The sequence below is a fragment of the Phycodurus eques genome, chromosome 8, assembly GCF_024500275.1.
Source record: "Phycodurus eques isolate BA_2022a chromosome 8, UOR_Pequ_1.1, whole genome shotgun sequence".
NCBI lineage: Eukaryota > Metazoa > Chordata > Actinopteri > Syngnathiformes > Syngnathidae > Phycodurus > Phycodurus eques.
In genome coordinates, this window is record NC_084532.1 from 9687914 (window position 1) to 9702235 (window position 14322).

The window sequence follows — 14322 nt, forward strand, 5'->3', positions numbered from 1 at the left end:
CCATGTAGATAAGAGACAAAGAAGAGTGTTGAATTCTGTGTCTGGATAATCTATAAGTAAATATAAGGATGTCATGTTAGCTTTGTGCGTTGAGCTGTAAATAAAGTGTATAAAAAATGAAATACAGCATTACTTTTTTAGAATACCACACCAACCAAACCCAACCATGCGGAACAGGTGGCCCAGAGAACGACAGCCAGGCCAATCCAAGCAAACTGTGACAACTCTTAGCGGTGGATCACTCCACTCGTGTTAATTTAGAACAAAGCTAGCACCGTGAATGCTAATGTGAGTCTAGCTAATGTGAATGGACAAGGTTCAGAAGCCCCGTGCAACAATTCAGAGCGGGTGAATAGATGAACACAAAACAGTGTTTCAACTGCCAGAAAAAAATAGTAAATATATTTTGAAGGACAATAGTTGATTCCATAAAACACTGAGTGACTCTTTTGAGCCCCATTTCTGTTTGCCACTTTGCATTGGATCGAGTCGCTATAACAGCAAAATCCGGTCTTTGCACATAACGCCGTGAGGTCCCAATTAATATAAGCTGTGTATTCATACCCTTGAAAAGTAAACAGCCTGGTACGAGCCTTTTAAAAAGACTTTTTTCCCCAAAAAAACTGCACAAACACTACCATTTACAGGGTTGCATGTTAAAATTTTGGTTTGGTTCTTAAAAGAGCACCAGAGGTTGTTGCTTAGTGCGCATTTTGTTTTCTCGACCCACGACCTCACAATCAGATGATTTAGAGCAGTACTCTTGAGCAGCAGTTCCCAATCTTTTTTGCATCAGTCGATATATTTATATCACAATATAAAACTGATCACTTTTTTCATCAGAAATGCTCCCTGTTACTCTTAAGCTTTCAATTGAAATATATATATTTTTAAGTTGAACATGACATTAAGCAGACAAAAAAAAAAAAAAAAGAGTATATTCATAAACGTACAGTATAATCTCACCATGCAAAAGCTTAAAATTTCCAATTCCATTTTATGCCCATGGAGTTGGGAGCAAGGATCCATTACTTTAATCATACACCTGAATCCCTTTTTTCAACCATGCGTTAGACTTTACACTGATTTGATCGGTATCGCCCGATAATTAGCATTTTATGCTGATCGGCTTTGTCATAATTCGCCGATCCGATCGATGACGTCATTGATCTGCTCCACAAAAGATATTAACTCCATGTTGGCATCGTGGACAGAATATTTATCTAAAAGCTGATTTATTTTTACCCTTGTCTTTTAACGTAGTACTGTAAATGTCTGACCGCCAATAAAGTTATTTTTTTTTTAAACCTGTTGGCGGGACAGACAACACGTCTGCGATAGACAACACGTAATGCCAGTATCAGACTACAAGACAAATTTGGTGTTTCATGATTGCACTGTGTGACTACTGCAATAAAATCTTGTATTGCCATACCACCGCATCTCGTCTTTTACAATCACTGGGCTTTTTCTTGTCAACTCGGATTCGACCGGCTACATACTAGCGGCTGATGTCAATTGAACTGCGAAAGAAACGAATCGCACTTAATGAAGTGTTTCCGTTCACTTTCACTCAAAAGATTTTTTGGATTGAATTGATTAAACGTGTCGTTCGTGCACAACACAACTCGAGCCCCCTCTACACCCCCCCCAAAAAAAATGAAGAAATGTAAAATGCTTGGTACGCAAATGTGCATTGACACACTAAAATTCGGTACGCTTTGAATATTTTCACTCTGCATGCGCACCTCAGCACCCCTCACAGTATGTGTACCCCTGACGATCGACAGTGATTATTGTGCTCCATCTAGTCCATTGCAGGGCACATTCATCATCGAACCCAGAACACAACTCATGGGAAATCTAAAATAAGAAAATAACGCTATAAAGGACAGAGGGTTATGTCGTACGATAGATGTTTTTATATCACACTACAGTCATATTCATCATTATATCGCACACCTCTACTCTTTGTATTTTTGTTTCTCTTTTCTTCCACAAATGGAATCACAATATTTCATTATACTGTACATATGCAGTACATTAGTACTGTTGGATCATAAAACCTTTATTGTCTAACCAGCAATGTGTTCGTGGCACTGCGACTGAGTGGTTACGACATACGCCTCACAGTTGTTAGGATGTGGAGTTTGCATGTTCTTCCCATGTTTGCGTGGGTTTTCTACAAATATTCTGGCTTCCATATTCCAAAAACATGCATGTTAGGTTAATCGAAGGGTCTAAATTGTCCTGAAACTATGACTGTGAAAATCATATATACAGTATCACCTCATTATATTTTTACATAAACACAATTGCCCCTGCTTTTAATTCTTTAATTCTTATTATATACTGGATATGTAAAAATACTATTGTGCAATTTTTGTTAAGAATGGATTTGATGAAAAGTGCTGAAAAAGTGAAGAAAAATTATTCCATTTTGGTACAAATTCTCTGGCCAAATGAAAGCACCAAATCCATTTAGCATCAAACATGAAGTAGAAACACTACACGTCGCTGATACACCTCAAATCTCATGATTGAGTTAATAGCTGTCACACAAGTATGAATGAAATCAAACAATAATGTAATGTAAAATGTTTAAACATCTTGCACCAGATTCTGTTTGCCTGGCATAACGCTGAAACACACACTAATATTGGAGTAAAGTTTTTGAGACACAGCGGTTCTTACTACTACTTTAATTACTTGCTTGCGTCTTCTCTAACTACTGTCCTTTTTTGACAAAAGGTGTCCCAAAAGGTATAACCCCTTTAATATTAATACAGTGTTAGATAGATTATAAATACACAGTAACCACGCTTTGAGGCATCTGGTTCTGTCAGACCTGCATCCACTCTGCCAGATGGTTCTACCAGACGTCGTTGCCCAAGTCACTGGGTTCAACCGGACAGATTAACACTGGCCCTTTAAGAGCTGCTCTCCAGCCCCAGCCTGCTGTCTGCCTGTGTGTCTGTGTTTTTCACTACAACGGGCCAAAACATTCTCTCTTTCTACACTGCAACTAGAGCATTACTTTTAAAGGAGCTGAATATACGATTTTCCATGTGGAAGAGGGGGAAAAAAAGAAGACACAAAATGCCATAGAGATTTGCATCCTACTGTTCTTTAGAAGAGATCATAACAGAGTGTTTCCACTTACTAATAAGTCATAAAGTGGAAACATTGATATATTTAGGGATGAGCTGTTTGACAGACTCAGGGATGTAAAATTCCACAACTGCACTTCTCACATGGCTTCCATCATAAGCCCCAGGTGGTAGTGGGTGGATGGGGAGTTGAAGGGTATTTTGTAATCTCCTCTCACTTGTTTCATTTGTAAGAACAATGGCCAATAGTGAAGTTATTATTATGTTGATAGAAGTAACCTCTACAATACTGTACAGCTTTTTAGTTTACATCTGAGGCAGACCTGTCATCTGTCAATCCTTCAGATGGAAATAAAGAGCATGATTATGTTTCTTTTGAGAGGGCTCATTTGTGAATGAAGCGTTTTCCTCCGTGCGGTTGTGCGTGTGCCTGGGCCGCTCGCTAGACGAGGCCCACCTTTTGTGAATGGATTTCCTGAAAGGCGGCCCTATGGAGACCTCCTTTCCAAGTGCATGCACTTGTATGTGATTACGTGCAGAAGCACATGTCTGCAGTGAGAACGCTGCTCACACATCTCCGAGGGAAAACGTGAGAATGTCTGTTGGGAACTGCAGCTGGTGTCTCACTTTTTGCTGCCTCTGCATGTGTATGTATTAACGTATGTGCAAAGGATGAGGAGCATCCCTCGTGTTTCCTTGATAGTGAAAATAAAACAAAGCAGCCTCATGCAGTATCATTGTCAGACAAAATCAGTACAGTATCCTTCAATTATTTAGTATATTGTTTAGTAGTTGTGCTAAATGTATTTTGGGTATCTCTTTTTTGACTTGATGGGTTAAAGCAGGGGTCAGCAAGCCTGTGTGGGCAAGGGCCACACTGAATTTTTTTAAATGGACAGTGGGACCATGTCATTCAGAGATGAACAGAAAAAAAGTTGTGTATGTAAAATAGTTATTTTTAATAAGTAATAATTTTGTGCTATTTTTTATTTTTCATTAATGAACCATTTTGTCAAATAAATAAGCGTTAAAGGTATACATTATTAGTTGTACTTTTTTTTTTTACAGTAGTTCAATTAATTGATTTTGAAATAAATATGTTAAATGTATTAAATGTGTAAAACTCAGCTCAACTTTATTTATAGAGTATGTTAAGGTGACAATGTTTCGGTTTCCCATCTATACGGATTGTCGATTGAATGCAAAAGGCAATATACGGGTTTGCAAAACGAGTGAATTTGAAATCACTGTCATTGTGACATAGTTTTGTCAATTAATATTCAAGTACCTACCCACTTCGTGGTTGGTACCCACCCACTCGATTCAGCTGAACGTCAACATGGCATTTCTGGGTTTTAAGCGGGCGAGTGCGAATGGTTGTTTGTTTATACGTGCCCTGCGATTGGCTGGCGACCAGTTGCGGGTGTACCCCGCCTCTCTGCCCGAAAATAGCTGGGATAGGCTCCAGCACGCCCACGACCCTTGTGAGGACAAGCGGTCCGGAAAATGGATGGATGGACTCTCAGCCATGCAAATAGTCAATAAGTGTAAATATGTTGTTTTAAAACAATGCTTAACTGTATTCATAATTCATGACATTACATTGAATGAAGCAGCGAAGCTTGCGTTCATTGTCACCAGCAATGATCATCACGGCAGGTTCGATTTCAAATGAATGAAAGAGGTGATGAGGATAACTTCAAAATATCCCCCTCTCTTTTAAAATGTTCACGCACGTCACCTTTTATATCACGTTCCCTATTAGTGGGACAACAATCCAACGCTTGGTGAATTGTGCTTCACAATGATCGTAACGAGGGACGAAGGAACCAGCCGAGGTGACTTGTCGCACTGGCCGTGGCGAGTGCGACAAGTGGTGTTGATCTCTTTAGATTAAAATTGTGGATTTAACTGTAAAATGTCTATTGTTTCAAGTTGCACATTTGAAATGTATTTTAAACCAAAATGGATGCAGGTTATAAAACTGCAGACAGACTGGATATGGCTGATTGGCAATTGCCAGCAACACGGCATTCTACAATCAGATAATTCGGTGTCACGATGTCAGTGTTGGGTGTTAAACTTCACATCCCTGTCACAACATTGCAGAATACCTTTATACGCAGGTGTCAACGTTACAGCTCCAATACGTTCTGTAAAGGCAAAGATTTGCTGGGTCGATTACATGCCACTCTTTTCTGCTTATACACAACAGCGACACTGAAAAAGGTGGAAAAATTCTGTCTTTTACGGGCAGTGTTAAAGGGGCTTTTAATATCTCGGAACACTCTAGGCCTTGTTTTGTTGGAAGTGCTGTGTCATGTCGCTCCCAACCAACGCACACCAGCACATCACAACACATTCCTGCTTCATTCCGTTCGTTCATCTCCCATTCCATGTCCAATCAGTCTGCGCACTTGATCATTTGTGGTTTCTATTTTTGCTTTCAGTGTTCAAAACGCAGCTAGTTGTTTGTCTACTTCAGGCGCAATAGTTCTTCATGCTAACGCTAATCCAGTCATGTTGAAAGTAATTAGACTCCTTTCCAAAACAGCAGTATAGTTCAGTTCACCACCAGTATGCAAATTAATTTGTTTCAAAAGTTGTGAATTGATTGATTGAAACTTCTGAGGTGGAACACTTGATCAACCTCTGATTAGTTAGTATGTCAAAACCTTTTTTCTCATGGAAGTAATGGAATTAAAAATATTTTGTTCCGGTGTCAAATATTTGCCACACTTCATGCAACACTGCCTGTTTAGGTTAGTCCTCCTTTTGGAATAAGTGTGACAAAAATGCTGCTAAAAGCCAAAGAAAAAGCAAAACACATGCAATATTCTGACGCCACTGAGCCAATGTTTTTCCGAAATATTTTGATGAATGCTGAATTGTGCGACTTTAGGGGGTCAACTGTAACCAATCAGTATTGTACTAGTTTTGGGCCTCCTTATGTTGGTTAACCAACCACACACTGATGCTACTCTGCATTCTGTTAATAATACGGAATAAGAAGAGCAAAAACATTTCTCAAAAAAGGTTTTTGTTCTAATGTAATAAACATCCACACACCCTAAAGGAACCAAGAGCCCCATTGTTGTCCTTAGTTTACGATGCCACATTTCTCTTGTTGAATTCATTGTCAAGTTACAATGTGTTGTGCAGCTATAATGTCACGTTATATATGTAGCTAACATTGCCGTCCCGCCTGCAAATTCCGAAACATTCAAGATTGTGTTTGTGTGACTTCGGGCATTGTCTCAGCTCTGAAACATATCGAACACAGTACTCCCTTTTTGAGTAAATGCGTAAAGCGTCCTTGTTTGCCTGTATTGAACCCCATCGATCGGTATCATGTCAGCAAGTGCTGCCTTCACCCCTCTCATTAGGATGCTGATGTTTTTATCGATGGTCGTCTCGCTCTGTACAGGTTGACGTGCTCACCATGCGCAGGTCTTTGTCCCAAACTTTGTGTGGGGAATAAAACCATCGACTCTGTCACCTCGGCCCAGGCTTTGAGAGGCTGCACGGTTCTCCACGGCAACATGATCATCAAGATTCGAGGCGGGAGTGAGTACACTTGCACGACCTCCTGCTGGGGCTCCTGTAGATGCTCAGATGTTCTTTGCTATCTCTGCCTTCTCTCGCTCAATCACTCTTATCTTGCAGTGCTTGCTCTTCATCACAACTTCATAGAGCTGTGTTGGGTTTAAAAAAAAGATGTATTTTTTTCTACCACCGTGGCTGACTATGCTGTCCTTTATCATGCAGATAACATAGCTGCTGAGCTGGAGGCTAGTTTAGGTCAGATTGAGGAGATCAGAGGCTACCTGACGGTTCGCAGAGCCTACGCCCTCGTTTCCCTCTCCTTCCTGCGTAAACTGCGCACCATCAAGGGGGAGCATCTTGAGGGAGAGTAAGTCTTCTTCCCCTTTTCTGTTCTCCTGCTCTTCTTCTCCCACTGTGTGTAATGCGGCTCTCCATCTCTTTCAAGCATCTATGCCTTTTATGCACTGGACAACCAGAATCTTCGTGAGCTGTGGGACTGGTCCAAGCACAACCTGACCATCCAGCACGGTCGCACCTTCTTCCACTATAACTCCAAACTGTGCATGTCTGAAATCCGCAAAATGGAGGAGGTGACGGGCACCAAAGAGCGCAACCAAAAGAATGACATTGCAGGGCGCACCAACGGGGATCAAGCCTCCTGTAAGTTGATGTGATTGCTGTGCTGTGTGCGTGACATTCGATTAGTAAATGGAGTAAATACATTTCTTTAGCGCTGCTCAGTTTTACTAAATCGCCATTATCATTAGAAAACTCATTTTCCTTCAGGTGACTTCACTAGCATTGTTTTTCTTACAGGAGACATTTTATGGTTTATTTGTTGTTTAATATTCCAACGTGATATTGACGATAGAGCACCACATAATTTCCATTTTACTTGAGCATTATTTTGTAGTAAAGGATTTAGTCACCCGTTGTTTGCAGATGTAGCTCCTGTGCCTCTAGCTTATTTGTGCAGATTCATGCAGAATAATGTCATTAACACACATAAGGAAACTTTACTCTTTTTAAAAAAAAAAAAAAAAAAAAAAAGATACATGCTGATCATCTGCTTTATCTCCAAGGTGAAACCAAGCTGCTGAAATTCACTTTCATCAAGACAGCATCCAACAAGATTTTAGTGAAGTGGGAGCCTTTTTGGCCGTTAGATTTCAGAGACTTATTGGGCTTTATGGTTCTCTATAAAGAAGCGTAAGTACCTGACACAATTAATCTTTTTATTGGTCATGGAGGAGGTCTGCCCCTCCAAACAAGTTTGTAGTTTCTGTGTTAGCCTGAAATCTACCATTGATGTTTCCATCAAGTCACAGTTGATTACTCTCCTCTTCCTCGTGTCCTCTAGGCCCTACAAGAACGTGACAGAGTTCGATGGGCAGGATGCGTGTGGTTCTAACAGCTGGGTGATCGCCGACGTCGACCCACCAGCTCGGGTTACTGACAACAAGGAGCAGCTCGAGCCCGGCCATTTGATCCGACCCCTGAAGCCGTGGACCCAGTACGCCATTATGGTCAAAACCCAACTGTCTGCGTCTGACGAGCATCAGGTTCAGGGGGCCAAGAGCGAGATCATCTATGTCCGCACGGATGCCTCTAGTGAGTTACACTGTTTCAGAGCCACATGCAAATTTGAATTTGATAAGTGTACGTAGATGCAAAACTTGATTTTACACCTCAGGGATTACAAAGTAAATTTTTAAATTTGAACTTTTTGACTGTCTTTACCTTCCAGGTATCTCGGAGTCTTATCTTAAACACCATTTGTTTACATGCTTCACCAAAAAGTATTTTTGTGTCCATCCTTACTCATATATATTTAAAGTTGTCATAAATCATTAACCCAACATGGTTTACATCTCTGTTTGTAGCAGGGATTTTTCATGCTACATTTTAATAGCCAATGTGTCTTGGCGTGTTACCACGGCCGACTGCTGATCAGTAGAACAGAGTGAAACACTTGGCAGGAATGCCACTATCGTCATTTGCACACACTTGAACACAAATATGCAAACAAAGGATTGACTCATTCAAATCATTGCTCCATAATGCCGTTGGGGGACAAAAACTCTGCAGGTTACCTTCGTACAGCAATAACAGAGGAAGAAAAATCAATAATGACTGATCGAGACAGACATTTCTAGAATGTTGTGCCCAAACGTTTGTCTACCTCAATCTTCTCCAGAGCCCTCAGTACCCCTGGATCCCATCTCCTCCTCCAACTCCTCCTCTCAAATCATCCTCAAGTGGAAGCCTCCCACCAATCCCAACGGCAACATCACCCACTACCGGGTTGTCTGCCGCAAACAACCTGAGGACAGCGACCTCTACAAGTTTGACTACTGTCTGCAAGGTCAGTATGCAATCGTGTAGGCTGTTTGCAGACAAAGACGATTTGTTTTTCACACACGTAAACATCTTTGGTCCTTCGACAGGAATGAAGCTGCCATCCCGGACCCCGACCCACCTTGACAGCGATGATGAGCAGAAGTGGAACCACACAGATGAGCCCAACATAGGGGGCAAGTGCTGCGCCTGCCCCAAGACGGATATTCAGCTCAAGAAGGAGCAGGAGGAGATTGAGTACCGCAAGACTTTTGAGAACTACCTGCACAATGAAGTCTTTGAGAGCAGGTACGTTTTGGAAATGTCATGTCAACAGTGGTGGTTTTGTTTTCTTGTCACAATGACCGTTAGAAAGTCAAAGTGCCTTTACAGCAAATATGTTGCTGGTATTTTTAAATTTACATTAACATGCAGAGCAGATAGTTGCTCTGTTATTGCTCTCTCAGTGCCATGGCAGACGATCAGAGGCCCTCTAACCAGCCAGACATTCAAGATCACCCGTCTTTTGTCTGTTTGTCTACTGCAGCTTGGTCTCAACTTTTCCCTCCTCATTCAATGTTTGTGTGTCTCATTTATGTGGACTTGTTTTTGTTCCGGGCAGGACAGTGGGTGGGCACAGAGTGGGAGGTGCTGATTTTGGAGGCCCCAGTGCACCTAACCCATCCACTTGAAGCACACACTCTGTTGCGGCTTCCCTATGGGAGTGATTACTGTGGCCATTATCATTCACGCCAGTCAGGGGTGCAGTCATGCAGACAGCCATTCGGACATAGACACACTGAAACTCACACACACCTCAGCAGGACATAGAGCTCATGCTGTAATAGGTCAGTGTCATGTGTACAAAGACCTCTCCGTGTTCCTCATCATGCAAGGAGAAGTAGGACGTTTTTCTCCCATCAGAGCAGCTTTTAACTCAACCATGCACCTTTGAGCTCTTGGCAAGAGAAGTAGAGTGTAGTCACTGAGGATTTAATAGAAGTGAAGCGATGTTCCTGTTAGAGAGTTAGTCTACCAATACGAAAAGGTCTTCTGTGTTGAAGGGGTTTGGTGGTTAATTTACATTTCAGGAAGTGGACCTTGACTCATGAATACCATCTAGTGGAGGTAGTTCGATGGTGGTCTGTCACAGCAGTGGATACTGTATATGTCATACAGTCAAACCTACCCGTGAGGGGAATTCGAACTTAAATTGCAAATAATGCATACACTTCTGAATCACATCCATGAACAATCCCATTCAATAAGCATGTGGGTTCTAAACTTTTCAGACCAAGCCTGTCTGCACACTGCCATATTCTCTCAACCTTTTTTGTCACTTATCTGTAGCCTCATGTAGTTTTTCCATCTGCTTTTCTTTCAAAACTTTTGCTAAATGCATCATGTGTTCTTTTTCCAGACCTGCACGTCGGCGACGTTCAGTGGGTGTTGCCAACGCCACCGGAATGCCTTTCCTTTTTCCCACAGCCCCCAGCATTCCCAACAGTTCTACCAAAGCCACGCCTAAAGATGAGGATGAAGAGGGAGCCAAGGTCTCAAACACTATTTTATTTATTCCATAGACTGTTGATTAAATTATTGTTGCCTTTTCCATCCTGGCTGGTCAGGACAGGTCTTGTTAGACACAATCATTCCAGTTTGGCAGGACAAAAATGTAAATTTGTAATAATGGTAATCCTTGAATTTTTTTTTCCCCCTGCACAGGTTGAACTAAAGGTCTTCTCAAAAGAGTCAACAGTCATCTCCAACCTGCAACACTTTACCAGTTATAAGATCGAGATCATGGCCTGCAACCATCCCACAGACCTTAAGCGCTGCAGCATGGCCACTTACATCAGTGCTAGAACTATGCCAGAAGGTGAGTTCACAATGGACCCTTGTTTAAATACAATGATGCGTCGTTTTACAGGCATACACGCCGATTTGAGAACTGATCATCAGTCCAGCTCCCAAAGCATAAAAGGAATATAACCTCTACATGATTTTTTTTCCCCCCTTTCATGGTCTGATACCTACAGAGAAAGCAGATGACATCCCAACCCAGGTGACCCATGAGTTAATGAACGGTGAGCCAGCATCAGTGTTCATTAAGTGGAAGGCACCTGTCTCTCCAAATGGTCTCATCATCTTATATGAAGTGTTCTACAGGAAGGTTGGGGAGACAGAGGTCAGTACCACCAGGCCTGTCTACTAGCTACACTCTTGTGCTATAATGCCATGTTGTAGTAGGACTGTAAGAACTAGAAAATCCTCCATGCTGAGGCAAAAAGGGAAATATCTGTTGATAAAGTGCTGCTACTTCTGCTGTGTATGTTTGCATATATTTATTTGTGTGAGGTGTTTGTGTGTCGGAAATGTGTGAATTCTACTTGCATTGCTAATTCATGGTGCCACTGCATGAACACAGGAGGCAGTAGCTGCTCTGTTACCATAGTGACAGAAGCAGAAAGGAATACTAGAATGCAGGCACAGTGATGGACAGGCATCTCCATTGCAGCTGAGACAAACTAGAATACTATTCAAATATACAGCATTCTTGACCTTCAAATAGTTTATTTATATATATATATATATATATATATATATATATAGGTCACACATGACTAAACTCAGTCTAAAATGTGACTACACAATTTGCACCAATAAAACATTACCACACATCAGTACATATATATTGGTCACACATGATTAAACTCAGTCTAAAATATAAATACACACTTTGCACCAATAAAACATTTCCACACATCAGTACATATTTGAATTCCTAACTTCTATTTTTGTGGGCGGGGGGTTTCCAGGTCCACACAGCTTGTGTTTCTCGGCCTGCGTATCTCAAGTCTGGTGGCACGAAGCTGTCGCTCGTTCACCCTGGGAACTACAGTGTGAGGGTCCGTGCCACCTCCTTGGCAGGAAACGGCTCTTTCACAGAAACCACCTACTTCTTCATGCCCAACAGTAAGGCTGGATTTTATATAGTCCATGTCAAGATTACTTACTTTAACATAAAAAAATTTTTTTGCTTGAAATTGGGTTAAATGAAAGCATTAAATTATGTTGATGAGCTATTTTTATGTGACTATTTTACTGCATCTTTGTGAGCTTAATCTGCAAACCTCTCTAGTACACCAATGGCCTGCCACAATATATGGCACACACATGGATGTGCTGCGTTCTTTTAATGTAACACCAGATATAAAATTTTCATGAGCATAAACTAGACTTTAGACCGATCTGATCGGCTTAATCTGTATCGGTCAATAATTAGCATTTTATGCTGATCGGCTTTAATATCATAATTTGCTGATTGATCGGGTACAATATATTTGACTCCAAAATTTAGTTTATTTTTGGCCTTGTCGCGTGTCGTTTGACGTAGTACTGTAAATATCTGACCGCCAATAATTATTTTATTAAAAAAACAAATGCGGTGTGGGACAGACAACACGTAATACCTCGATCAGGCTGCAAGACAAATTTGGTCTTTCACAATTGCACTATGTCAGACTACTGCAATAAAATCTTGTATTCCGATAGCACCGCATCCCGTCTTTTACGATCACTGCGCTTTATATTGTCAAACGCGACAGGATACACTCATTACCATGGCTACAACAACAAGAATGCATCGCGCTGCGTGTATTACAAGAACAAAATGGGGAAAAATGTGTGGTGGTGGTCACCGGTGCTCGGGAGAGGATATTCATTTAAGGATTGCTTGAGGTATGTTCACGTACTTTTAATACGATATGGCTCGCAAGCAGGCAACAAAACGTTATTTAGCCTAGCAAGCTCGTGCTAGCATTAACGTCAATCCATCCATTTTCTGAGCCGCTTCTCCTCACTAGGGTCGCGGGCGTGCTGGAGCCTATCCCGGCTGTCATCGGGCAGGAGGCGGGGTACACCCTGAACTGGTTGCCAGCCAATCGCAGGGCACATACAAACAAACAACCATTCGCACTCACATTCACACCTACGGGCAATTTAGAGTCTCCAATTAATGCATGTTTTTGGGATGTGGGAGGAAACCGGAGTGCCCGGAGAAAACCCACGCAGGCACGGGGAGAACATGCAAACTCCACACAGGCGGGACCGGGGATTGAACACGGGTCCTCAGAACTGAGGCTGACGCTCTAACCAGTCGGCCACCGTGCGTAAACATGCCGGCGTTCTGTCAAATCATGCGCTAAAGTTTCGGTGCGTGTGGTATAATTTACTTACAATAAAGTAATTTCATGACAGTAAGTTACCACCCACTATTTTTGCCATGTTGTAATGTTGGTATACCTGACTGATTAGAATACATGACCTGACTATAGAATACTTTTAAAGATACCCAGTATACAGTACACAAGTATTTACAGTAAATGAACAGGTCATTTAAATAGACACATTCCTCCATCTTGTGATCGGATCGGTGATTGTTTTTTTTAAACTCGCTGATCGGCCCCAAAAATCCTGATCGTGTAAAGCCTAGACTTGTAAGCCAAGACTTGTAACTGTGACCTGACCAAAGACTTGTATGTGGATTCCAGAGGATCCTGGTATAATTGGGGTTGTGATTGGCCCAGTCATCTGCTTCATCCTGCTGTTGATCGTGGGAGGTGCAGTCTTTATGGTCTTCAAGAAAAAGTAAGTACAATGTTGGCATTCACATGCAGTAGATTTAGGACCAGGGGACATCATTAAGGCAGTGTTTCCCCACATTTGGAGCCATCGCACATATTTTACATTCAAAAGATCTCTCAAAAAATCTTCAGTGTGTCATATTGCTGTGTTTTGATCTGTAACAGGCAAACAGAGGGCCCAACTGGACCTCTCATTGCCTCCCCAAACCCAGAGTACCTCAGTGCCAATGATGGTAAGAAGCATCATAAAAAACTTGGAGGGGAAAGAGTATATATCTCTCAAGGTAATGATTTTACTGTTCCACTCAACTCCACAATTTTTATAGTTTATGTTCCTGACGAGTGGGAAGTGCCGCGGGAGAAGATCACGGTGCTTGGGGAGCTGGGTCAAGGCTCCTTCGGCATGGTGTACGAAGGAAACGCCAAAGACATCGTTAAAGGTGACCCGGACACCCGCGTGGCCGTCAAGACAGTCAACGAATCGGCCAGCCTGCGAGAGAGGATCGAGTTCCTCAATGAGGCCTCTGTCATGAAGGCCTTCAGCTGTCACCATGTGGTAAGTCACCATACTTTCAGTCCCTTCAACCACTCATTACTCAGAGATTCATGACTGGCTTGTTGTGTTGACGCTACCATAATGACGCACAGTTTGACTCCCAAAACAAACATTCCCACTTGTAATT

The 14322-nt window shown here is 41.8% G+C and overlaps 1 protein-coding gene across 1 annotated transcript in view; it reads left to right on the top strand.

Annotated features, from left to right (window-relative positions):
* insrb (insulin receptor b) overlaps window positions 1-14322 on the top strand; it is a 111123-nt gene that overhangs the window by 86165 nt on the left and 10636 nt on the right. Inside the window, exons 5-18 of the mRNA XM_061683506.1 lie at window positions 6538-6677; window positions 6879-7023; window positions 7102-7316; window positions 7739-7865; window positions 8017-8267; window positions 8854-9021; window positions 9104-9302; window positions 10414-10546; window positions 10719-10872; window positions 11033-11181; window positions 11813-11969; window positions 13547-13643; window positions 13805-13872; window positions 13966-14195. Coding sequence (XP_061539490.1) covers window positions 6538-6677; window positions 6879-7023; window positions 7102-7316; window positions 7739-7865; window positions 8017-8267; window positions 8854-9021; window positions 9104-9302; window positions 10414-10546; window positions 10719-10872; window positions 11033-11181; window positions 11813-11969; window positions 13547-13643; window positions 13805-13872; window positions 13966-14195 — 2233 coding nt within the window. The remainder of the gene's footprint in view (window positions 1-6537; window positions 6678-6878; window positions 7024-7101; window positions 7317-7738; window positions 7866-8016; window positions 8268-8853; window positions 9022-9103; window positions 9303-10413; window positions 10547-10718; window positions 10873-11032; window positions 11182-11812; window positions 11970-13546; window positions 13644-13804; window positions 13873-13965; window positions 14196-14322) is intronic.